The 27,280-nt window shown below is 35.6% G+C and overlaps 1 protein-coding gene across 3 annotated transcripts in view; it reads left to right on the top strand.

Moving 5' to 3' along the window:
- LOC117780430 (dorsal-ventral patterning protein Sog) overlaps nt 1-26,525 on the top strand; it is a 48,018-nt gene extending 21,493 nt beyond the window's left edge. For 2 of the 3 annotated variants that reach the window (XM_034616969.1, XM_034616959.1), the window contains 5 exons: nt 11,817-11,926; nt 15,065-15,197; nt 21,591-21,650; nt 21,969-24,337; nt 26,112-26,525. In XM_034616969.1, the coding sequence (XP_034472860.1) occupies nt 11,817-11,926; nt 15,065-15,197; nt 21,591-21,650; nt 21,969-24,337; nt 26,112-26,318 (2,879 nt within the window). In that variant the 3' untranslated portion in view covers nt 26,319-26,525. The remainder of the gene's footprint in view (nt 1-11,816; nt 11,927-15,064; nt 15,198-21,590; nt 21,651-21,968; nt 24,338-26,111) is intronic. The other variant, XM_034616977.1, reaches the window with a different exon arrangement.
- The last annotated feature ends 755 nt before the right edge of the window (nt 26,526-27,280 follow it).

The raw sequence follows: 27,280 nt of genomic DNA, 5'->3' as shown, positions 1-27,280 counted from the left end.
AGAGTTCGAGTTGCAGTTCGAGTTTTTTGTTCGATTTTTTGGGCTGACTTCGTTCGCTCGCCCACCCAAAAAGAGCTAAAAAAGAAAAGCCAGACATGGCTAAAAGAAAAAAAAAAAAAAAAGGCCAAATACAATCGAGTGTGTGTTAATTAATTTGACTCTGTTTTTTGTGTTTTTTTTTTTGTTTTTTTATTATATTTTTCGACTGCAGTCGCGTAGGCAAATAAGATACAGATACACAGCCTATAGATACAGATACGCTTCACAGATTTCGTGGGTTTCGGATTTGTTTTTCTACTCTTTTTATTTTTTTTATTTTGGCATTTCCGTTCCATTCAGCAGCTGAGGAACAGAAGCAAGAGAAAGAGAGAGAGATTCAGTGTTCGCCAGAATGAATGCAAATCAAACGAGAGTTTGTTGGCTTCACTTCTGGTTCAAACTGGGCAACAATTGGGCTAATTGTCAAGTTGAAACTGAATATTTGATTGCTGTGCCCATTGATAAATATTTATTTGTTGTTGTCTTCCATTAGCACTCGCCCAATTTGTTCACTACTCGCTACTCGTCACTCGTCACTCGCTACTCGCAATTTCACATCTCGGCATTTCGCATTCTTGTCATGCATTAATTATCAAGGCGCAATCAGCGCCCCACACTGTTGTCTTCCCTCTCTTCCTTTCCCTCTCTTTCTTTTTCGCTTAAATAAATTTTCCTTATATTATTATTGTTGTTGTTGTCGTTTGCGCATCATCTAAATTGTGCATCTCAGATAAATACGAGGCGGCAGCCTTTGCAGTCAGTTTCTATGATGTGTGCAACTGTTTAGACATTTTCTTTGTATCTTTGCAAATGGCAAATTTCCACCGTTTTCTTTGCGACGTCTGTTATACCCTTTCATTCGTTTCATTTAGTTTGTTACAGTTGATTACATAATGCCATTAAACTTTTGATAGCACTCAAGATAAATCGCAAAATGAATTTGACAGCTGTTGAAAGCTTTTAAATATTAAAAAGCTTATGGAAAAGCTATTTAAAAGTCAAAAATTCTTTAATATGTTTAAATATTTTTTTAATTTAAGTTAATTATTGCATTGCAAGCTGTTGAAAGCTTCAAAACATAAAAAGCTTCTGAAGAAAGCACATTAAAGCTCAAAGTTCTATTAAATATTTTAAAAGTGATTAATTGAAAGCTCAAAAGTATAAGAAGCTTTTGGCAAAGCACATTAAAGCTCAAAGCTCTCTTTAATGGTACATTAATTGATCCAATTATTATTCCGTTATTATAAATGGTCATTCTAACATGATTTTTTTTGATGAATTTGATAATTTCATTAATTCTGAAAGCATATGAAAGCTTTTTATTTGCAGCTTTTGCATTTTGAAAGCTTCTGTAAGCTCAAAGCTCACTTAAGCTTGTGTACTATGAATGCTGTTTAAATTGTTTTGGGTAAAATTCAGTACTCTCCCTCTCTCTCTCTATTTCTCTCTATCAGCGCTTGTCTGTCTCTCTTTAGTCGACCCAAAATTAAATTGAGTCTCGTGCAACAAACGATCATCATTATCATCATCAGCAACAACGTCATCAAACCAAAAAGAACAATAACAACAGCAACAAAAATACATCCTTAGAATATTTGTGCAACTTATCAGCGCATTTAAAATTAGCAACAACAACAACGACAACGTCTACATAAAGTTGTTGTTGTTGTTGTTGCTGCCTGAACTTTTGACGACATCTGCGACGGGGCAAGTCGCAGTCGCGTGATTTGTTTTGTAAATGAGGAAAAATGCAAAACTAAGACCAAAAAAAAGCACAAAAATAAAACCAAAAAAAGCGCAAAAAAAAACAACAACAAAAACAAATAAAAATAGAAATAGTCATTGAACATGTTTACGGCCAGAGACGTTGCCAGTTGCCTTTAGCTCTGTTCCAAAATAGCCAACACACACACACACATACACACACACACTCATCTACACACACTCCAACACACACACAGACAGGGGGAGAAATTAGCTGCTTTGGTAGACCATGCGCAAATTGTCTAAACAAATTTTACAGAAAACAAAAAAATATAAAAATAATTGCAACCGCTTCGATCAACAGTGGCTCACAGCAAGCAGCGTACGCAGCAGCTAGCAGAAATTTACAAGAACACATTTTACTAAAAAATTTCACAAGTTTTCCTACTTAATTTTCAAAATCAGCACATTCAAAATTTGAGCTTAGTATTTATTTATTTACAAAATTAGTTCAAGAAAAATCGAATATTAAATTTAAGTGTATTTTTTTTGTTGAGCTCAATTATAACTATAATAATAATAAAATTTCTCTGCTTTTAAATACACTATATTCAACACTTTCAAGTCACTTTTTGTAAAAATTTCTACTCAAACTGCAAGTTTTTAACTTTTTTTTGAGTTTCATGAAGTTTTTTTCAAATATGACTTAAATTTATTCACTTTTAAGTTAATTTAGATTATGTTTGAAATGTGTACTTCAAGCTCTGCAGTTCTTTTTAAAAACTGTCGCAAACTAAGCGCTTAAAAATTAAATTCTTAGAAAAGTTCAACTATATGCTTATAATTTTGCAAAATTTTCAAAAAGTTCTTTCCAATTTCTGTTAAAAACAAGTAAAAATTTAGTTTAACAAATTTTTGCTACCCTATATCTTATATATTATGCGTTTATATTAAACAACTTTATTGAAATTGTTCAAGTACCCTTGATTATATACACTTTGAAAGCATCAAAGTCATCAAAGAACCAGCACCGGATGCGGTTCAGTTATATCATCTATATATATATGAGATATACTTGGGTTATGTGTGGGCTACCAACTGCCAGCTAATTGGATAGCAATTGTCACTCATTATGATTGAGGTGTATCTTTTTTTCTTCGCCTTTTGCGCTCTCTTCTTTTGCTATCTTTTGCTTCTCCTTTTCTTTGCTGCTTTTTACATAAGCAGCGACCGCGAAAAGTTTTCGTTTCAATAGTTTTTCTTTTAGCTATTGTTGTTGTTGCCAAGGCAGCAGCACTAACAACAACAACAACAACAACAACAACAACAACTGAACGAGCCCCTTTTTGTGTGTTTTTTGTGCGCGCGTTTTGCTAGCGATTTTAAACGCGCGGCGTTTTGCGGCATTTATACTTTTGAACTTTTTGGTTTTTTTTCGGCAACTTGAACATTTTTAGGCTACGTTTTAAGGCAGCAGCGAAAGGAGAAGAGCGCAAGAGTGTGGAGAAGGGGTATGGCAAGGGAAAGGGGAAGATGAGGGGGCGGGGGAAGAGTGTCTACAGGTCGTGAAGAACACACCCGAGTTGTGTGTGTGTGTTTGTCCATCGACGACTTTTGTTTGCTTTTGTCGCCGCCTGTTTGCTCCCCCCCCCTCTCTGCAGTCACCTGCTCTATCTCTGCACCGCTTCTCACACCCAAAAGCAGCTGTCATAAATTATCAGGAACAAGCAACTTCCAACTCTGCGACCGACGCACTTAATCAGCCATTAGAGATCTTCATTTCGAGCCCATCGTCGTGTGTCCCCAAAATGCAGCGACAGCCATGCACAACATGCACCGACTAGCAAGATACCCTAGAAATTGTCTTTTTTTTAAATTTAAATTATAATATCCAAGTTATGTCATCATTTAAAATTAATGCACAGTAATTGCATAACAAACTCCAAGTTCTCTTTTGTTTAGAAGCTGTATTTTTAAGAGCTTTAGGGTGACCATTTCTTTTAATATTTAGACTATGAAAAAATGCATAAATGAGTCAACAAATAAAAACTTATCATCACTTATTGTAATACATGTGATAGGAGCTTTGGGGTGACCCTCGTTCCTTCAATTAATTGCCTAGTACTGAGAAGCTTAAGGGTGACCACTTTTTTAATCATTTAACTATGAAAAAATGCATAAATGAGTCAACAAATATAAACTTATCAACACTTATTGTAATACTTGTGATAGGAGCTTTAGGGTGACCCTAGTGATGAAAAGCTTTAGGGTGACCGTATATGTTTTTCTGTTTTTTTGTTATTTTAATCACAAAAAACGAACTTTACTTATTATTTCTTGCCAACTTTTAGAGTCACTTGTGCTAGGACATACCCTGTAAGCGTATGCATGCTTTTTACAGGGTATGTGCAACTGAGAAATGCAGCGCGCAAGCATTTCAAGTTGCTTGTTGTTGTCGTTGTTGTTGTTGTTGTTGTTGTTATTGTTGTCGTTGTGCTTTGTTAGCTTTGCACTTAAATAATTTAATTGCTTATAAAATAAATAAACTGGGGCGAATGTGTTTGTCGCTTTCCACCGCCTGCATTTTCCAAAAATAAAATAAATAAGAAAAAAAATAAATAAGAAAAAAATAACCATTTTTTTGCTTGAGGTTCGCTTGGGATTTGTTCTTTTTGTTCTATGCCGACTATTTCTGCTGCTGCTTCTTCTAGCTCTTAATTCATTGACTTAACGATCGTTCGATTTATTAAGTTGCGGTTCAAACAATTTGATTGATTGCCCCCATTGACTGATTGACAGCTCAACACTTTCAACTGTCAAATTTGAGCCCAAAAAAGCAAACAAAATGCCAAGTGGGCGTGGCAAACAGCGCCCATTTGATAACTGGAGCTCTTCAAAACAAACAAAAAAAATTATTTATATATTGTCCATTAATTTATAGCATTTAATGCATTTCAACGTTGAGCTTTAACTTCTGCGCTAATTATTTTGCAACAATTAATTAAGGCGCAAAACAGAAATAACATTTAAAGCAGACCAACAACAACAACAACAACAACGCGAACAACCTGAACAACAATCAGAGCAACAACAACAACAAGCTGACTGCCTGCTCTATATATCCCAGACCCCAGACCATGGCTATATACTACGCTGATCTGTGTTGATCTTTTAACTCAATTAAAAGCGCACGCAGCCAAAAAAAAAATAAAAAAAAAATTAAAATTAAACACAAAAATCAAAAAGAAAAGTGTCTAGCAGCAGCTGGCTATAACTGACTAAAGTATGCCCTATAAATCAATTTTTTACACAAATTTTAAAGCGAATTTTCGACTTGAAAGTTAATATAAATTTTTTATTGATACAAATTAATTTAATTTATATAATCAGCGTCAAGTCAGCATTTTTAACAAGACTATAATATATAAAAGATTTTTTAACATGGTGGAATATTTTGTTTTTTAGTCGCAGCAACTGTAGTGCCGCATTTACAGGGTATTTTTGACTGAAAATAAAGCAAAGGAAAGTTTTCAAAGGCACTTTCCGACTGTGTGCGTACATATGTAGACTACAAACAAAATTGCCAAAAAAAAAAAGTATATATATATACAGTGTACCACTTAAGTCCCCGTACAGCAGAGCATTTTTTCTTTTTCGAACTAGAAAATTTAATCCATAAGTTATAGAAAAAAAGTTTAAATGCAGTATCTTAAATTCATTTATTGTCTGTCATTTAAGATGTATATATATTTAATATTCCAAATCGTGTTTAACTGATCAATGTTTTAACAAATTGAAATGCAAATTTGACTCCACTAAAGTCTTCGTACAGCAAGAAAGATCATTCTAGTACGTGCTAGAAATGTAACAGAGTCTTGCAAAAAGTGCGTAATACGAATGATTTTAATGCTTCGCGCCGTACATGTATTAGTTAAGCCAACATTTTTTGAGATTAATACACTGCTCACAAACCAAGCGCAAAAATGCTAGAAAAATATTTAGCTCTTGAAAAAAGGCAGCTAATCCTTAAGTTACATGGAAAGGAAATGAAAATCTTATGCAGAAATTTCCGCATTGGTAGACTGCCCACGATCCACTGTTCAAACTGTAATTCATCGAATTCAGTATGAAGACCAAGTGGAAAGCAAGATCAAATCTTGTCGACCTCCAGCTCTCTCTCATGGAGACAAGCTGAAAATTAAGAGAATGGTGGCCACTGAACCTTTTGTTAGTGGCTCAAAAATAAGTGGACAGCTTGCACTGTCGACTTAAAAAAGAGTCTACCCCGAGACAGTAAGGGGACCGATCGTAGATGCCGGGTACACGCCTCTCGTTAGTCTCAGAAATATAATAAAACGTTTAGACGTCGCCCGGCAGTAAAAAAACGCGTCTAAAGAATGTTTGAAAGAAGTTAAATTCTCGGACGAATTGAATTACAACATTTTTGGGTCGGACGGAAGGATTCGTGTGTGGAGATGTCTATAATCCAAAAAACACAATTAAGACTGTCAAACATGTAGGTGGTGGAGTAATGGTATGGTGCTGTATGGCGGCCAGCAGTGTTGGAAACCTGGAAATAATAAATTGTGGGATGGACCATAAGTACTACATTGATATCCTCAAGAAAAAGTTTGTCCAAAGTGCCGAAAAATTGGGTCTTGGCCAGTTATTATTTTTTTTGTTTTAGATAACGGCTCAAAACACACTGCTTATAACACACGAATTTACCTGTTGTTCGATAAACCACATTTTTAAAAGATGCCGCCACAAAGCACAGATCTCAATCCTATTGAGCATATGTGGGATAGGCTCGAAATAAAATTCAGGAGACCCAATATAATCTCAAAACCAATGCTCATCCAGACTCTACAAGAGGAGTGTTCAAAAACAAAGCAATCATATACACAACATTTGGTAGATTCGATGCCAGACCAACTAAATTCTGTTTTAAGCACCAATGGCTATCCCACAAAATATTAAATTTAATTTATTTAAAGTTAATTTAATTAATATGATTTTTTTTCTTTTAATTTTCTTTGCTGTACGAAGACTTTAGTGGAGTCAAATTTGCATTTCAATTTGTTAAAACATTGATCAGTTAAACACGACTTGGAATATTAAATATATATACATCTTAAATGACAGACAATAAATGAATTTAAGATACTGCATTTAAACTTTTTTTCTATAACTTATGGATTAAATTTTCTAGTTCGAAAAAGAAAAAATGCTCTGCTGTACGGGGACTTAAGTGGTACACTGTATATAAAAATAAAAAAATGTGACGCTGCGCCAATGCGACGCCGACGTCGACGTCAGCAGCGGGCAGAGGTTCTGCGTCATGTGAGTCAGCAACGCATTTGGCAACACACAACAAACGCCAAGGCGAATTTCAGTGCTTTGCTTCGTTGGCTAAAACAAATGACCAGAGGAAGACCAAAGACACCAACACACACACACACTAATACACACACACACACACACACCACGTGTTGGCGATGGGGACACACAAATGTTTATTAGAAGTTGAAATGCCTGTCGCTGCCTTTTGACTGTAATTAGCACATTGTGCGACTATTCATCTGTTTGTTCTTGCCTCTTAATGCAGCACACACACTCACACACACACATTTCTATATGCCACATGTTGCAAGCACACATTAAAATAAGCATACACACTTCGAATTGTTGTCAAGCGCACAAATGTACCAACAATATTTTTTGCTGAAAATATACAATTTAAATACTTTGTTGACTTTTGAACTCTATTTTTGCAGAGCTTTTGCTTAAGCGTGCTTTAAGCTTTAGTTTCAGCTAAAAAAAACGCTTTAATTAAGCAGCGTTTTTTTTTTAAAAACTTCATTTTAAACTTATAAATAAGCTTTACTGTCAGAACTTTGTAAGCTTTAAGCTGCGCACTTTTAAAATTTAAGCTTTAAGCTAACAAAAAAGCTTAATTTAACAGCTTAATTTATATAGCAGCTTGCAGCTATAGACTTAATTTTCAGCTACAAATTCATCAATTTCAGCAGCTTTGTAAGCTTAAAGCTACTTTAATTGCAGATTACACTTAATTGCAACAGCTTTAAAGCTGTTAATTGATCATAAGCTTTAAATATGAACTTTTTCAGGCCAAAAAAGCTTTAATTCTACCGCTTTAATGAACTTTCGTCTAAAATATTCATTTTCAGCAGCAAATTAATCTGAATTTTCATATATTTTAAAGAATTCACTTGCTTAACATTAAAAATGAGTGCAAAAAAAGCTTTAATTGAACAGCTTGAAAGCTTTTAGATGATTTCAATGTTGCTGAGTTAATTTGTTGTTGTTGCTATTGTTGTTGTACTTTGTGTGTGTGTGTCAATGCACTGCCAAATTTAACAACAACAACAACAACAATTAAAGCAAAATTAAAATACGTAAATTTATTTCTAGATATTTCGTTTTAAATTTAAATTATAAATAACACACGTCTGCATTTGTGTGTGTGTGTGTGTGTGTGTGTGTGTGTGTGTGTGTGTGTGCTCAATGCACTTGCTTAAATTATTTGCGTTGCCTTTGAGTGAGTGCCACGCCCACGCAACATTTTTGTGGGCAACAACAGCAACAAAAATATGAATTGTTATTGTTGTTGCACGTTTTGGCTGTCAAAAACGTTTTGCATCAATGAATGAATTTGGTAAAAATAAATAAATAGCCTGGAACAGCAGCAACAACAACAACAACAACAATTAACTGCAATGCCAAAAATTGTTGAAATAACATTTTAGTGCGTTGCAAAAACCTAAAATGATAAACAACAACAACACGGCCATAAATCAAATGTCTAGACAAATTGCAACAACAAATGCAGGCAGTGTATATATACAATATGTATAAAGACAAATAAAGCTATAGATCAACAGTCCATAATTAACAGCTGGCTTTTAGTTGCTGATGAGTTGCAGTTGCTGTTGTTGTTGTTGCTGTTATTGCACGCTGAACGACGAACGGAAATGAGGGGCGGGCCAGCAGCAACAGCAGCAACAGCAACAACATTGAGCGACAACAGGAAGAGTGACTGTTAAAATGCAAAAGACAGGCAAACTTGAATGTTATTGGCTGCTGCTGCTGTTAACAGCAAGCGGAAGCAGCGCAGCAGCAGCGCAGCAACAAATGTGCCCAAGCAACAACTCAAGTTGGCAGCAACATTTGAAGCTACGCTCAAAGCTTCACAACATAGCTTAACGCAGCAGCAACATGCTGTTCTCAACTCTACACAGCAACATTTAACGAATGTTTACAAATTTTGCAGCTTCTTATAAGCGTTAAGCCGTTAAGTTTAAAATTGTTATGCAACCACATTTGTGACTTTGGCTTATTTACAATATTTGCGCGATTTTTGGCAAATGCAGCATATGAAATCAAGCGCAAACATTTTGCCGCGCCAATTAACGTAAAATTTTTTCAATTATATAAGTAAAACAAAAAAAAAAATAGAAAAATAAATGTATATATTTATTTATAATTTGTGCACAAGCAGAAATTGAATATTAGTATAACTAAAATGGGCATATAATGTGGGGAGCAGACACAACCAAAATGGGCAGAGTTGTTGTTGTTGTTTTTAGTGAATATACATAAATATTTATAAATGTATTGCGCGTAAATCGGCAGCTTGTATCAAAGGCGATTCCGATTTCGATGCCGTTGTCTTTGCTGATTAAATTTCTATTGTTTTTGTTTCTATTAATTTTATTGTTATTTGTATGATTTTGCTTGCATTTAAATTGTGTTTCTTTATTTTCGCACGCAAATAAAACTGGCGCCAATGAAAGCAACAACAACAACTACAACAACAATAGCAACAACAATAGCAACAAATTATAATAAGACCGCCACTTGATAAACGTCGCGCGTCGTTAGCGCCACTTATCACGTATACGCCATGTCGGGCAATGCCGCCCCTGCTTGTTGTTGTTGTTACTAAGGTTGTTGTTGTTACTAAGGTTGTTGCTGTTGTTGTTGCTACTAAGGTTGTTTAGCAGGGGGGGTTGCTTGGGCGTTGTTTTCATTTGCTTAGATAGTTGATTTGTTGCTGTTTTTGCCTTCTTTTTTTATTATTTTCTTAAGTTAATCAGTTGTAGCCCAGTTTCTGCCAGCTGCTTTCAATGATAACAAAACAGCAAACATACAAAAACAACAACAACAACAACAGAGTTTCAAATAAAGTTAAATATCTACAACAATTCATCAAGCAAAAAATCAACTGATATTTTAGATTCATTTGTTGTCATTCATTTTAGCTATTCACTTTGATCAAACACTTAATACCCTAGCTTTTGTACAAGTCGCCAAAGGTGGCATATTAGCTGCAAATTACAGTCTAAAGTCAAAGGCAAGCTAATTAAGTTTTTACAAAGCTAGAAAAAAGCTAAAATGTTGATGAATTAATGTTTTTTTTTTCTTTTTAATTTTTATTTATTATATTTACGTGGTAGACCGCAGTCGATCAGTCTGCTTGCCTATACTAGCAACACTTTGCCGTCAAAAGTTGAGTTTAGCTTAAAAATAGCTAAGCAATAAGCTAAAAAATAGCTAAGATTTTAATTAATTAATATATTCGCATTTATTTTAAATTACATGGTAACCTGCAGTCGATCATACTGCACTGACTTACAGAAAAAAGTTAAAGTTGGCTTGAAAATAGCTAAGCATCAAGTGTCTAATTTCAACAGCAACTATCTAAAAAATAACTTAAATTTTAATTAGCAAATATTTTCACTGCCATTTTAATTTAGACCAAATTAAGTGGTAACCTGCAGTCGATCAGTACGCATGCCTATGGCGATTATTTTGGGGAATGCTATTAGGTTATTTTTGATTTAGATTTTATGCGGCTGCCGTCGGCGGTTTTTTTTTTGGCTGATGTGTTGGCGCCAAAGAGTTTAAAGTTTTAGCATTTGTAATTTGACTGTGCGCCTGGTAATTAAAATATATTAATAATTTAACGCGCTTTTGTCCGATTTGCATACCAAATAACAGACAACAACAACAACAGCAAAATGCCAGCCAATTAACCGCAACAACAACAACAACAACACAAACAACAAAAAATGCCGCTAATGAAATTGAGTCTAAAAGCCAAATTTGTCGCCTGTTGCTTGTTGCCAGTTGCCACGCCCCCCGCCTCCCTGCCCCTGCTAACAACTTGACACTTGTTGGCGCCACTGACAACAACAACAACAACAGCAATACTTTGATTTGTTTTTCATCTCTGTGTTTTGGTTTTTTTTTGCATTTGTTAAATTGAAAACTCGCTGCCGGAAACGCAACTGAATGTGGCGCCAGCTGCTGGCAACATCTGTTGTTGCTGTCGCTGTCGCTTGGCAACATTTATTGCAGCAACTTGCTGCAGCAGCTTTACATAGATTTGATGTTGAAAAGTCTAAAGTACAATTGAAATTGGACATTTTACTCTGTTATAAATGCAGTTAGATGATATCACTTATTATAATATGACTAAAAAAACCCCTTAAAGCTAGTCTTCTATTTATAACTCTCAGTATTTTATTTCAAAATGTTTAATATAATTTGTAAAAATGCTAGCTGCTTTTTTAGTGGTTTTAATCGCATTCTACACTTATCTATATAAAGTAAAATTTTTTAAATTTGTTAGTTTTTCTCCAACTGCAATTCTTTATAATTTGTTGTCACCTCGCAATCTTTTCTCTCTCTCCCGCTGTCTGTTTCTTTGTTTTCTTCCCTCAGTCTGTAGACGCGTCTCGCCATAAACTTTTCCATTCCCATAGTCATTGACATTGACTAAATTTTATTTATATGGGCAAATGCAATTAACTGGCGCCAGCATTTTCCCCATATGAAAAACAAAACGAAAAACACAAACTATAAAATTTTATATATAGATAAGTTGACTTTTATAGCCAAAGCAACAACAACAAATGCCAATTGAAATATGCAATTTCAATTCATATAGACAGATATACAAATAAATTTATATTTATATACGATATATGCTCCTTGTCTGATTTGCTGATTTTTAATGTTTCGATTTTTCTTTATTTTATTTGCAGTTACCGAATGTCAATTTGGCAAAGTTCTGCGAGAATTGGGCTCCACTTGGTATGCGGATTTGGGACCTCCATTCGGCGTCATGTATTGCATCAAATGCGAATGTGTTGCGGTAAGTGAAGCTTTAAAGCTCTTAGAAATTAAGCTTAAATGAGCTTTCAGATTTAATTTGAATTATAGCTGTTGAGCTATAGCTTTCAGCTGCTTGCAAAGCTGAGTTAGAGCTTTAATATAAGCTGGATAGAGCTTTCAGCAGCTTTCGTAGAGTGTAGAAGCTTTAGCTGCATCCCAAAATTATTAAAGATATTTCTGCTGACCTTCAGCAGCTTTTAGCAGTTAATCAGATATAGTTGAGCTTACAAAATTGAGCTTGAGCTTTATTAGGAGCTTTTAAAAACTTCAGCTGTCACAAAAGCTTTTAGAAATTAATTTTCTATAGTTAAGCTTAGAAAAATGATGTTGTGTTTTAATAGAAGCTTTCCGAATTAAATTAAATTAATTTCAGCAACTTTCGGCTGCCTTAAAATAGGCTAAATGTAGCTTTCAGGTGCTTTTGTTGATCTACATAGCTGCTTCCGGTTTTCATGTGTGCATTTCATTTGTTTGGCTTTTTACCAAGTCTTAAAATACTGCAACATTGCATATAGCTAAAGTTTGAGATACTTTTGTATCTTTTTTTTTTGTTTTCGGTTTTTTTTTTTTTTTTGTTGGAAAACGCAGACTGACTGAACAAATTAAGTGAAGTCTGCGCTGATAGGCGGCCAACTAATTGACTAATGACTGCCGACATTTGCTACAAGCGACAAGACAGAACAACAGAAACAACAACAGCAACAACAACATCGTTTGCCAAATCAGAAAACAGAACAACAAGGAAAACAGTCGAAAATTATTGGCGAAAAATGTATTTTTACTTAAGTTGAACCAAAAAAAAAAAAGAAAAATCAAAATTGGCGGCAAAAAGAAGCGCATAATTTATGGCATTTTTACGCATGATTAATATTGATTTTAAAGCTCTGCGTATACCCTATACATTATATGTACTATATAGAGCAGATGCGTACTTTAAACTAAATATATATATTAAAATCGCGAAAACTTTGCCAAAAACAAATTGAAAATTGCGTTTTCCGTTTGTTGTTGTTGATTGAATTGTTGCAATTACGAGGGGAAAGAAAAACAACAACAAGGATGAAAATGTCAAACTTGTGTCTTCGTTCAAGTTCTGCGTCGAGTGTAAAAATAACAACAACAACAGCAATAATATCAACGATTTTTATATATGTATAAAAGAAATATATATAGCCTGTTTATAAGGCAGGCCCCGAAAATTAATTGACGCCATAAAGTCTTGGCATATGTTGTTGTTTTTGTTACTTGTTTGTGTTGTTGTTGTCATTGTGCGTCTGCCATCGACCAGACGACCCAGACAAGAGCTAACAAAATCAGCCCAAAAAGCCCACAAATCATAGCATAACCAACAGTTGTCAAAATTATAGGGCATCTCCTTAAATAGAGCAGATCTACGCGAATCAAAAATTGTGTCAATTCAACAGTCAAAATCACGAACTTTAAGAATAACTTTATATATATGACATATTTAATTAATTAACTTACTTTTTTTTCTAATTTTCCGAATTTATCCAAATTTTTTTATCTATTATTTACAATATGTTCCGATTTATTTTTTTCTGTTCAAATGACTTTTTTTAAAATTAACTAAAAAATATTTTTGGTTCAATTTTATCTTAAAATTTCAAATATTTCAAATCTAACTTTAGTTAGTTTCTTACTCAGCTCTGACTCATGTATCATAAATCAGTTCGTCTATAAGAGCTATACGAACTAGTTCACATATATTTTTTTGCAGTTGTTAATTTTGTTTAATGAGCTGGTTTTATTAATGTTTTAGTTTCAGTTGTTTGTACTTATAGTTTTTATCTGTTTTTATTTTTTGTTTTGTTTTTTTTTTGCAAATTGTTGTGCTAATTGAAGTCGCCTCCCTCTTTTTTATAGAGGAGAGCTGGCAACGTTGTCGACATCGCAGTTTCTTGACTCGTTTTAATGGACCTGTCCAGCCACTGGGCATTTGGTCATTTGGTCATTTGGCCATTGCATAAAAGTCAGTTTTGTATTAATTAATTATAATTTATGTGGCTGCAAGACTTATAAACGAGCACATCATAAAATGATAGCTGCTGACTTGCCTTCCATTCTTTTTTCCTTTTTTTTTCCTTTTTTTTGCTGTAAGACTTAAGAACTGATATACCATCGTTAAAAGCAACAACGTTGGCAGACCAATAAAAATGAATTCATATAAACATCAAAAAGACAACGACACAACATTCTCAGGCCAGTCGACCAAGCGACCAGAGATCTGAAATGAATTAACACAAACAAATAAAAGATATGGAAAAAGCCAAAAAAAAAAAAAATAAAATAAAATTGATATATAAAATTATAAATATATTCAAATATTTATATTAAGAAAATCGCAGCTTGATTTAGTTCTAAATTTAAAGCAGCAAGAGAGCGATCGTTAAATGGCCAGCAAATGCGCTTATTAAATACCCTGTAAATTGCATAGTTCCTACGAAACTTTCAGAAATGTTAAAAGACAGATTATAATCAGCAAAAAAATAAGATATAATGAATGTAAGTTAAGTCAGACAATTTTTATGCTATTTAAAAAAATTACTAAAAACTCAAGGAATAATATAAAATTTTTAGTTAATTAGAGAAAGAAACCTTACAAAACTAGTTTGCAGTTCTTAGATCAAGCAGTTGCTGAGTTCACATAGTTATTAAAGTTATGCTACTTTAAAAAATTACTATACAGTTGAGGAATAATATAAAATTTATTAGTGAATTATAAAAAGAAAGCTTAGAAAATTAATTTAAAGTTTTAGTTCTAGCAGTTGCTCAGTTCACATAGTTATTGAAGCTGAAACGAGACGCTTGGTTTAGTTTTATGATTACAGGGTATTGCATGGAAATGGAATAGAAAATTTGGGTGTGTGTGTGATGTTTGCGAATGGCAGCGCTAATTAATTTTGCGGCTACAAAAATTATATAAAAAGTAAATAAAAAAATAAATAAAATATACAGTAATGGGCATCGGGACAGACAGAAGTGACACATTGGCTCATCCACTCAGCATAACTAATGAGATATTATACTACTTTTTTAATACTTTAAATATTTTTTTTTTTTTTGCTAATATATGTTCTTCTTCTTTCAATTCTTGTAGATACCAAAAAAGCGTCGCATTGTTGCACGAGTCCAGTGTCGGAATATTAAGAACGAATGTCCGCCCGCTAAATGCGATGATCCCATATCATTGCCCGGCAAATGCTGTAAGACCTGTCCCGGAGATCGTAACGGTAAGTGCCACATACATGTACATATGTTAGATATACGAACATATTCATCAACAAATTCGAACTATAAATACACAAAAAAAAATCGTATAGAAATGAGAAGCTCTATAAACACTTTCACTCGACCAGAAAAACTCATGCCAAAGATATGCGTCATGGATCTATATCATAGATATATATATATACATATATATACATAGTTATCGGATGAGGGATTCGGGCAGATTTGTTGGGTATGTTCAAAGCATACACTCAGACGGACGGGGATTATAAATTAGGAAAATATCTCAATATTTTGACACATGCAATTGTTTGTTAAGCATCATAAAAACCGAAAGAGATATTGAATGGGATTATTGGACAAGCAGGCGATCCAAATATTGTATACTATATATAAATAGATGGCTATAAAAATGATATGATTGCTTGTAAAGAATTCAGTCACATTTATATATATATTATGTATATATGAATAATTAAGCGTAGCAGCTACGGCAGCTGTACAACACTTTTCAGATCTATATATCTATATATATATATGTACGCATATAGATAGTTCGGTATGAATCGGACAACGAAACGCGTAAATTGTTTATGAAAAATTACTTGGACCGAAATGAAGGTCAACGCTACGCAATTTATAATTCTTTTTTATGCCATTTGGTTGTTTTTGTCGCCTACCCAACATATTTCGATCTATACCCAGTATATCTACCTCCCCCAATTCTCCTTGCCACACTATCTCTATCTCTGTCTGTCTGTCTGTCTGTCTGTCTGTCTGTCTGTCTGTCTGTCTGTCTGTCTGTCTGTCTTTCGTTCTTTCTTGATGTATGTTATTTCATTTTTTGGGCTATCTCTGCATTTATTTATTCGAATTTTGCATGTTTCATGTTGTCGCGTCTTCTTGTTTCTTCTCCTCTTCTTCTACCACATGTTGTCTCTCTTCTTCTTTATTTTCTTTATTTTTATGTACGATTTATTTAATATCGTACAACTGGGCAACATTGTTAATATCTTTATGATTATTATAAGACACCTTTGGGAACTGGCACTGAGACTTGGAATTCGGAATATATTCATGGTGACATTGGCAATTCTACTATTTGCCGCATTTTTTCGGTTTTCGTGGCACACTGGGGATTCACACGTGCCGCATTAAACGATTCCAAAGCCAAAACATGGCTATAACTCAAGTTGACCAGCTGGCAACGTTGCAGTGGCAACGCTAAGCATTTGAATATTGTCTAAATCAGAAAATAGCTTAGTTAAAGTCAACTCAGCATAGTTATAGGTCAAAGCTGCAGTTTCAAAAGCTGAGAAGGTCATTATAAGTTTATTGCCTTAGTGGCAACCCCAATTAAATAAAGAAGTGGCAGCTCTAAAACAAAATTAGCATATTAACTTAGGTATATCCAACTAAATTAGGCAACTGACTAAGCAGACAGCTGCAGATAGCTTGTGAACAGCTGGCAACTCTAAAACCAACCAGGTGGCAACGCTAAACGCACTTAATTTGTGCTTTTTTGAAGTTTAAGTGCACATAGATGTTGTCTCAAAGCGTAAGCACGCATTAAACACACAAACATACACATTTAACACACATACACACACTTACAGTAAGTCAAAAAAGTGTTGTGACAACAACAAAAAATGTAGACATTTTTATTCCTAAAAATATTTGCTTTTTATGAATATTTAATCAAGTGCTTAGTACAATTTAAAGAAAGGAAACATTATTTTTATTTTTCAAATTAAGAAAAACAAATGTGGGAGCATATTTTCTGGACCAACTGTATAGTATATATAAAGCGGCAGACTGAATCACTGGGCAATTCTTTGGCTTTTTGCTAATTTTCTGCATGAATTGAATTCATAATTAGAAAAGAACACAATAAAAAAAAAAAAGCGACTTGGGAGAAAAGTTGGTGTGTGTGTGTGTGTGTGTGTGTGTGTGTGTGTGTGTGTGTGTGACATTTTTCACATAATCAGGCAAGTGCTGGCTGAATTCCAGTCAGACATTTGCCGCTGTGTGGCATGAGAGCTGGGGGTCTGTCTCTAAACTGGTTGCCTGCCACAGAGCAAACTGGCAACATGCAACTTGGAACTTGCAACTTGCAACTTGCAACTGCCGCTGCTAGCAGCACATCATTAGTTTCCGTTTTGTGGCAATATTTCATTTGCTTATGCAAAGCCGTTGACCTTTGTCGTAACCAATTGACCGCCCCCTTTTTTTTTATTTTTTGCTCCTCTCTTTTCGACGATTTCACTTTTATTCAGTTGGCCAAGTAGCTGCCACAAATTGCTGCCACGTCAAGAGTTGTGCGCCGCATCAGCTTCAACTTTAACTTTAACTGCAACTTTTGTGGCAACTGCAACTCGTTTGCCATAAATAGTTAGAAGGCACGGGCGCGGCCCCAACTTGGCTCTTGCCACATGCCGCATGCCGCAGTGCCACGCCTCCTGCCGCCTTCAGCCAGCCACAGCTATTGTAAAAATATTTGCCAGCAACAACAACAGCAACAACAACAACAACAACAACAACAACGTTGCTGCTTTTGATTTACCAAAGTTATTTCTCTTTTTTTTTTTTTTTTTTTTTTTTTGCCCTAACTTGGTGCATGCCACGGCTGACTATGCTTATGCCACGATATATAGCATATATATTTATATATATATATATACATATAGAAGCTGTGCTCCAAGTTTAGTGATGCTGCCACAGCAACTGGCAACTTGGCAACTTGGCAACTTGCAACGCTTTGTGCTGCAGCTCAATGTCTCTCTTTCTCTCTCTCGGCGGCTCAAATTGCCCACGTTAAATGACCATTTTTGGGGGCAGGCTTGTTGTGTTGCTGCCACATGCAGCCAAGTCTGGTTTTCTCTGCATTAATTTATGCATTTTTTCGTTATTTTTTTCTGCCACATTTCTCTGCCTTGGTTTTTTTTTTTTTTTGCTGTTGTTGCTGTTGTGTATAATGACATAACTCGAGCATTTTAACGCTTATTAAATTATCTCATTTACCGCCACAAACAGCGGGCGGTCCAATAACACACATAAGTGCGACAGAGACAGCAAGCGTGAGCGACAGAGAGCGCGAAAGAGTCAGAACAAACATTTACCAGGTAGAGACAATAAAATTGAATGCCTCTTGTGGCAATGTCGATTTCAACTGCCATCGTTTTGAATCGCTTTCAATCGCTGCCAATCATTGACGATCGTTTTGAATCGTTTTCGATCGTTTTCGATCGTTTCTCCGGTCTTTTTTTTGGTCCATTAACAGTTTGGACAATTCACATTGATGACATCTTTTGTGGTCAATGCATTTCCTTTTTAGTGCATTTTATGAGCCAGTTTCCAACATTCCAACTTTGTAGTCACAAAAGGATAGTCAAAAAAAAATAATCAAATAACGAAAACGTTACAGCAAAGAGTCGAGATTATTATCGCAGAGGCGTGAGTCCCTCCAAAATCCCAGAGTTGTCTTCGTCTATCCCTTCTTATCGCTTAACTGCCCCATAAAAATTTCAACTTTATCGGTGGCATCGAAACGGAACTGTCTATTAAAAATCGAAACAACAAACTCTGTTGCACGATCGCATTTAGTTTGTTATAAATTCAATTCAGGTAGTTTTCTAAAGATATTTTTAAGCTGAGGATCTGTTGATATCATTTTAAAAAAAGTATTGATAAAACAGTTTGGTAAAAAGTTAGTAAAATAAAGCTTTTGTTATTATTCAGTCATAAAACTTCAAAGTTACTTTAACTACTCCCAAAAAAATTAAAGATTCCCATTCATGGAATCATAAGAATCTTTAGTAAGAGAGTGAGCTTTAGCGTCTAAGAACTTTCATAAAACTTTCACTCTCAGTAAAGCTCAGCTGCATCTTGCCTAAAAGCTCCTTATTATTATTATAAGACCTCTGAAAAGCTCCTTGAATGAAAATTAATCAACATTTGATATATTTTTATTAAAAAGAAAGAATAACTTAACTCTTATCTATTTTATTTGCTTTTAATCCGCTTTCAAAAGCATTCAAAATTCTTCTCGGTCGCGTCTTTGCTCCTCTACTGTCTCATCAATTTCCTGCGCTTCCTCTTTCTCCTACTCTTCTTCTTCTTCTCCATCTCTTGTGGCTTACTTTCAAGTATTATAGCTCGTTTCATTAGAGACCTGAGAACTACTAAAAAAAACACTTTCAAACTTTTTGTTAATGAGCTGCAAAGATTTGAAGATTTCAAGATTCTGATTTCAGTTTTGTTTTTGTTTTTTTACCGCTGTGGGAAGGGGGAAGAGGGGGCCTGAGAAGTCGCATACCAAAGCGTTGACTCAATGCCGAAGGTGTCGTTTGTCTTTTTTTTCCTCTGGCTTTGTCGGCTTCTGTCCAGCTGTCTGTCTGTGTGTCCCACTGTGCGGCTGTCCCGCTGTCCGTCTGTCTGTCCGTCTGTCCGTTCTCTCGTGGTTGTCATGATGGGCAACGTGTCGTCGTCTTTGTGCGCACCAAAACTCATTTATCTTGGCTTACAAAAACCGACCGGGCCAAGACCGAAATACCAACAATAACAAGAAGAAGAATGAGTGGATGAGTAAGAAGAAGCAGCAGAAGCAGAAGAGCCACACACACGGCATAAAAATGAAACGAAACGTAACGAAATTCATTCATCTGCAAGCGAGTGCGAGTCAAGGGCAATGTCGAGGGTCCTATACCAATGGACATAGGGACCTAGGGACACTGGAGACACTGGAGACACAGGGAGCCTCAACCTCAACCTCAACCCGAGATTCTCTACTGTAAAACTCAGCTGCGATCTTTCGGCTCGATCGCCAATAAGCAAAAGAATGTGCAGACGACGCGTCAAATTGAAAAAAAAAAAAGCAAAAAGAAGAAGTAGCTTAAGGAAGAGGGAGCTAAGTGGAGGAAAGGAAGAAAAGGAGACTAGCGGCTTCGGTCAGAAGTGGCTCGTATTAAGATCAGGCGATAAGATCGGACAGCCAGAGACATTGAAGCTACACACACACACACACACACACACACTTGGGCAACCGCAGTGCGATCTTGGCCTGCACTCCATCCCCTACCCCTTGCCCACTCCTCTCTACCCACCAGTATCCAAAACCAATATCATCTCGGCCTCGGCTCAATAAAATGCTATACAAGGTGTCAGATTTGTCGCCCTTCATTATGCGGCAAGAAGTTGATTTTGTTTTTTTTTACATTTTTTTTTTCTTCTTTACTTCACTCTTTTCTTGTGCTTCTTCTTTATATTTTGCGGCTTAAAGCAGACAGCTTTGTGGGGGAGGGGTAGGTGAAATAATCGAAATTCCAATGCAGCATCAGCATCAACTTCAGCTTTAGCCTCCAACTTCTTCTTTTTAGTTTTCTTTTATGTAAATACCCTGTAAACATACAATTCTTTACTATGCGTATATATTACTAAGTTAGCTGCCTATAGTAAAATTTTCAGCAGAATATCTTTTGAGGTAGCCGAGTTACTTGGGAATTATACTGATAAGTGGAGGAAATATGGTGTATTTAGACTCCAAGAGGAGAAATATGTCTATATAATAACTGTAGCTACATAGTCTGAAAATTTCAGCATAATCTCTTCACAGACAGCTGAGTTACTTGAGATGGGAAATAAAGGAAATCTTAAAATATGCGTAAAATAGTGCAGTAAGACTCCAAAACGAAGAGTATGTCTATATAATAATTTCAGCTGCATATTCTGAAAATTTCAGCAAAATCTCTTCACAGACAGCCGAGTTACTTGAGGTGGGCGTGGCATATAAACGTTAAATAATAGCCAAAAGGGGGTTTATTTCAAATTTAAAGTATCTACACTGTTAATACCAACTACAGGGTAACTACACGTTGAGTTTTTCATAAATCTCAGCTTGTTTTTTATAATCAGCTTTAGGAAGCGACTTCTAACGAAGTTGAAGCTGTAGCTGAGATGGTGATTTATGTGCCACTGTCAATCAACTGTTGTATGTGTGTGTGTGTGTGTGTGTGGTGTTTGAGCCTGCCCCTTGTCACGCCGGAAATGTCCACCTACTTTCACGCCAAGCCAATTCCTGGAAGTTGCATTTCGGGTCTCGTTCTGTTTTGAATTCTGTGTTCTGAGACTAGTTTACCTGCAGTGTCTCAATTTATGCACGATTAATGAATGCCACCTGGACAGACAGACAGACGGACAGACGGACGGACGGACAGACGGACAGACGGACAGACAGACAGACAGTGAGAGCTGTGTGTTTGTCTACCTGCCCTTTTATTCATTCATTCATTTCATTCAGCGGCATTTAACGTTTGAACTGCAACACACAACGCACAAATAGAGCGCAAAAAATTCTTCAAATCTAACTAAACGTATTTCCATTCATTTTTATTTTACAGATACGGATGTAGCATTGGATGTGCCTGTGCCCAGCGAGGAAGAGGAGCGCAATATGAAACGTAAGTAGAGCCTTAAAAAAATTGTAAAATAAAATATGAAATATAAAATATATATTTATTTAATTCAGAGCAATTACAAAATGTTGACAAAATTTAATGATTGTCTCAGTTTAAAAAAAAAGTATGTCTGTATATATAAGACTCTTTGTCCTAACTTACTTACTGATCATTGCACAGTCTAAACCACAAGAGCTAGAAGGCTGAAATTTTGGCATAACATGGCTGAGACAATTATTTATATATTTAATCATAAAATGCAGTTGATTTACAAAATTATTCATAAACATAATTTGCTTAATATTTATAATTGATTTACAGATTACGCGGCGCTGCTAACGGGACGCACATCGTATTTCCTCAAGGGTGAGGAGATGAAATCCATGTATACCACATACAATCCACAAAATGTCGTTGCCACCGCACGCTTTTTGTTCCACAAAAAGAATCTGTATTATTCGTTCTACACATCCGCCAAAATCGGCCGTCCACGTGCCATACAATTTGTGGATGATGCCGGCGTTATACTGGAGGAGCATCAATTGGAGACGACTCTCAGTGGCACACTGAGTGTGTATCAGAATGCCACGGGCAAAATCTGTGGCGTGTGGCGACGTGTGCCACGGGATTATAAGCGTATACTACGTGACGACCGTTTGCATGTAGTGCTCATTTGGGGCAACAAGCATCAAATGGAATTGGCCTTGGCTGGCAAAATAGCCAAATATACGGCACTGCAAACGGAATTGTTCAGTTCGCTGTTGGAGGCACCAGCGATGGCCAATGGTAAACCGGATCCACAGTTAGCCGGTGCCGGTGGTACGGCCATTGTTTCTACCAGCAGCGGTGCGGCAAGTTCCATGCACCTCACGCTACTCTTCAACGGTGTCTTTGGCGTGGAGGAATTCGCGGATGCCGCCTTGAGTGTGCGCATCGAATTGCCGGAGCGTAAGGAGCTGATCTTTGATGAGGTGCCGCGAGTGCGCAAACCGTCCGCTGAAATCAATATACTCGAACTAAGCTCACCCATTTCCATACAAAATTTGCGTTTGATGTCGCGCGGCAAGCTGCTCATCACTGTGGAGTCCAAGAAGTATCCGCAATTGCGCATACAGGGTCACATTGTGACCCGGGCCAGCTGTGAGATCTTTCAGACATTGTTGGCACCCACACATGGCGGTGAAATCAGCACTCGGAGCAGCGGTTTGGCTTGGGTTTATCTGAATACGGATGGCAGCTTGGCGTACAACATTGAGACGGATCATGTGAATACGCGAGATCGTCCCAATATCAGTCTGATTGAGGAGCAGGGCAAGCGCAAGGCCAAGCTGGAGGATCTGACACCCAGTTTCAATTTCAATCAGGCCATTGGCAGTGTGGAGAAGTTGGGACCCAAGGTCTTGGAGTCACTCTATGCCGGCGAATTGGGCGTCAATGTGGCCACGGAGCATGAGGCAAGTTTGATACGTGGCCGATTGGTGCCACGTCCGGTGGCCGATGCACGTGACTCCGCTGAACCGATACTGTTGAAGCAACATGGCGAGTCGATAACTGGGGCCATGGGCATGGCCTGGATGTCCATTGATAATGAGTGCAATCTGCATTACGAGCTGACGCTGAGTGGCGTGGCAAGTCAGCAGTTGCAGCTGTATTTGGAGGAGAAGCCCATTGAGGCAATTGGCGCGCCAGTGACACGCAAACTGCTCGAGGAATTCAGCGGCAATTATATTGAAGGATTTGTGCTGGGCATGCCCTCAGCGGAGCTAATAAAGCTGGAGACAAGTGTGTGCTATTTGGAGTTGCATGCGAAGCACAATCAACAATCAGCGTCATCCTCAATCATGCTGCGTGGCAAGCTGAAGAGCACCAAGGTGCCAGCACATTGTTTCCCCAGCTATACGGATAATAATGTGCCGGTGCCGGGCGATCATAATGATAATCAAATGTTGAATGGCGAAACGAAATGCTTTCACTCCGGACGCTTCTACAATGAGTCGGAGTCGTGGCGCAGTGCACAGGATACGTGCCACATGTGTGCCTGTCAGCGTGGTCAGGCCATCTGTGAGCTGATCAAGTGTCCGGCCCTCAAGTGTAAGGCTGCCACCGAGCAGCTGTTGCAACGCGACGGCGAATGTTGCCCCAGTTGTGTGGCAAGACGTGAAACTGCTGCCGATTGGCATGCCACGGCTGCCACGGCTGCTGGTGGTGATCATGGCCACAACACTTCGCCCGCTCTGAATGCCACCGATTTGTTGCAACAACGACGCGGCTGCCGTTTGGGCGATCAATTCCATGCGGCGGGCGCCAGTTGGCATCCGTTCTTGCCACCGAATGGCTTCGATACTTGCACCACCTGCAGCTGTGACCTGCTGACGCTGGAGGTGCGCTGCCCCCGCATGTCGTGCCCCCCCTTGCAGTGCAGCGAGAAGCTGGCCTATCGACCCGACAAGAAGGCATGTTGCAAGGTCTGTCCGGAGGGCAAGCAGAGCAATCACGGCAGCAAGCATCAGCCGAACAATCCCAATGTGTTGCACGATCAGGCCATGCAACGTACCGCCGCCCATAATGCCGAGGAGGTACTTGCCGCCGGCGGTTGCAAGGTCGTCAATAAGATCTACGAAAACGGACAGGAGTGGCATCCCATTCTATTGTCACATGGCGAACAGAAGTGCATCAAATGCCGTTGCAAGGTAAGTTCTTACTTTTTTCAAATTACAATTATTTATATATTTAATAGTTGATCTCAAAAAAAAAAGTTTATCTTAAAAACGCAATTTTGAATTTTTAAATCATAATAAAACTAAAAATCAATATTTTAAATTTATTAGTGCTTTTCTTAAATCATTATTAAATTTATAATTTCAATACTTAAAATTAATTGATTACGACGCTTATTTTGAAATCATCATTTTAATTATTCGAATACGACAGATAGCTCTGTTATTGCATTGTATATGCATTAAATTTGAATACTCAATTTTTATTAAAAATTGTAATTTCAATATTTAAAATTATCATCATCATTTTAATTAATTTTATTACTCAATTTTTATTAAAAAAAAGGTAAATTGTATTATGATTTCTTTCTTAAACAAGAACATTAGTATTATCAAGAATTTTGTATTAACAACTATGTTTTTTTTTTTTTGAATTGAGCCAATGTTTTGAAAACATACAGAAAAAAATACTCCAGTTGAGATACTTTTTTTTATTATAATATTCCAATTTCTTGACACATTCTGCTCTGAAAATTAATATTTTTTTTCCAATTCTAAGAAACTTTGTTAAATAAATAAATAAAAATTCAAGTTAAATTATTATTTTAAAAAAAAATTATGCAAACAAAGAACCAAAGCTAAAATTAATGAATTTAAAAAAAAAAATACAAAAAAATCTATGGAACAATTTGAAAATTGAACTATAAGCTGTATGATTTACAAATGTATTATTAAGTTTTATGGAAATCAAAAATTTACCAGCTTAAAAAAAGTATATCTGGAATTTCTAATTCATACAGATGTATGTTTTTTACGTATTTCATTACATTTCGCACACAAAACTTAATTATTTGCAAATATTTTATTAAATGTTATGGAAATGAAAATTTAGCACCTTAAATAAAATTATATCTGGAATTTTTTAATTCATACAGATATGCATTTTTTCGTATTCGTTTTAATTTTTAACTTAAAATTTTAATTATTTTTTCAATTTTATTAATATTTGATATTTTTCATATTTGATTTAATTTTTAACTTGAGCATTTTTTTTTATTTGTCAATATTTTATTAAATTTTATGGAAATGAAAATTTAGTACCATAAAAAAAAGTATATCTGGAATATTCTTATTCATACAGATATGCATTTTTTCGCAATTGTTTTAATTTTGAACTCAAAATTTTACTATCAACAAATATTTTATTAAATTTTATAGATATTTGATATTTTTTTTTATTTGATTTAATTTTGAAATCAAAACTTTTTTTATTTGTCAATATTTTATTAAATTTTATGGAAATGAAAGTTTAGCACCTTGAAAAAAAGTATATCTGGAATTTTCTTATTCATACAGATATGCATTTTTTCGTATTTATTTTAATTTTTAACTCCAAATTCTACTAACTACAAATATTTTATTCAATTTTATTGATATTTAATATTTTTCATATTTGATTTAATTATTAACTGAAGAATTTTTTTTATTTGTCAATATTTTATTAAATTTTATGGAAATGAAAATTTAGCATCTTACTAAAAGTATACCTGGAATTTTCTTATTCATACAGATATGCATTTTTTCGTATTCGTTTTAATTTTGAGCTCAAATTTTTTTAATCTACAAATATTTAATAAAATTTGACTGATATCTGGAATTTTTTCATACTAGACTTAATTTTAAATTTAAAACTTTTTTTATTTTTCAATATTTTATTAATATATTTTTGATTTCTATTTTGTTGCAGGACTCGAAAGTGAACTGCGATCGCAAGCGCTGCTCGAGATCCACGTGCCAACAGACGCGTGTGTCGAACAAGCGACGTCTGTTTGACAAGCCCGGCAGTGAGTCGAATGCGCAGCCGATCGACGAATGCTGCTCGACACAATGCCGACGGTCGAGGCGACACCACAAGAGGCAGCCACATCATCAGCAACGTGCCACAAGCAGCTGAGCGAGCAACGAGTGGCAAGCAATATAAGAGAGGCATCAACAGTTTGAGCACGTTGTGTGTGAGAGCGAGAATTTTAGAGAAAAAGAGGAAGAGAGTGGGAGATAAAAAGAGAAACTTGTATTATATAAAACTGCAAACACACAGAGAGCGAGAAAAAGAACGAGAGAGTATACGAAAGAGAACGAAGCGTTTCTTAAAAGAGAGAGAAAAAGAGAGAGAGAGAGAGAGAGAGAGAGAGTGAAAATATGATTATGATATATATAATATAAAATATATTCTATATATATATGTATATGATTAACCAGTGCAGTTGGCTTTAAAATTCTCTTCTTTTTCATCAAAAACTAGAAAAGCATTTTTGAATAATTTTTAAAATTTTAAAAATCAAAAGTAGAACTGTGCTGTGTTCCCATTAATAGTAGTTTCATAATACCAAAATTTTGAGCTTCTTCTTGCAACTTCTTGAACTTTCTAATTCATCTGCTTTCAAAAAACACAACTTGAAAACTTCTTCATTTCAATTAATTTAAATTCACATTTAAATTGCAATTTGAAAGCGAAAGAAACAAAATATAAAATACAATTAAAAATACATGCGATATATATGTATATCTTTATATATATATATATAACGATTATATACACATATATTTATATATTTGAAGATTATGATATATATACCATATATATGTATATATTATATATGATTAAAATATATATATATTTTTTTCTAATTTATGAGAAACAAAACGCAGTGGGAAACGCTTTTGGGCGCGATTAAAGTTTGGCATCGATAAATGCTATTGTTATCGTTACCATTATCGATATATACCATACAATATATCGATATTTTAGGAGCCGCAACCCACATGGCGCGGCGGCAACCAAAAGTTTCGACTGATTGACTGAATGGCAAAAATATATAAACAAATATTCTAGTTAATAAGCAACATTTTTTTTTT

This window comes from Drosophila innubila, chromosome X (assembly GCF_004354385.1).
Source record: "Drosophila innubila isolate TH190305 chromosome X, UK_Dinn_1.0, whole genome shotgun sequence".
Lineage (NCBI taxonomy): Eukaryota > Metazoa > Arthropoda > Insecta > Diptera > Drosophilidae > Drosophila > Drosophila innubila.
The sequence above is the reverse complement of the archived record's forward strand: the minus strand, read 5'-3'. Positions and strand labels throughout refer to the sequence as shown.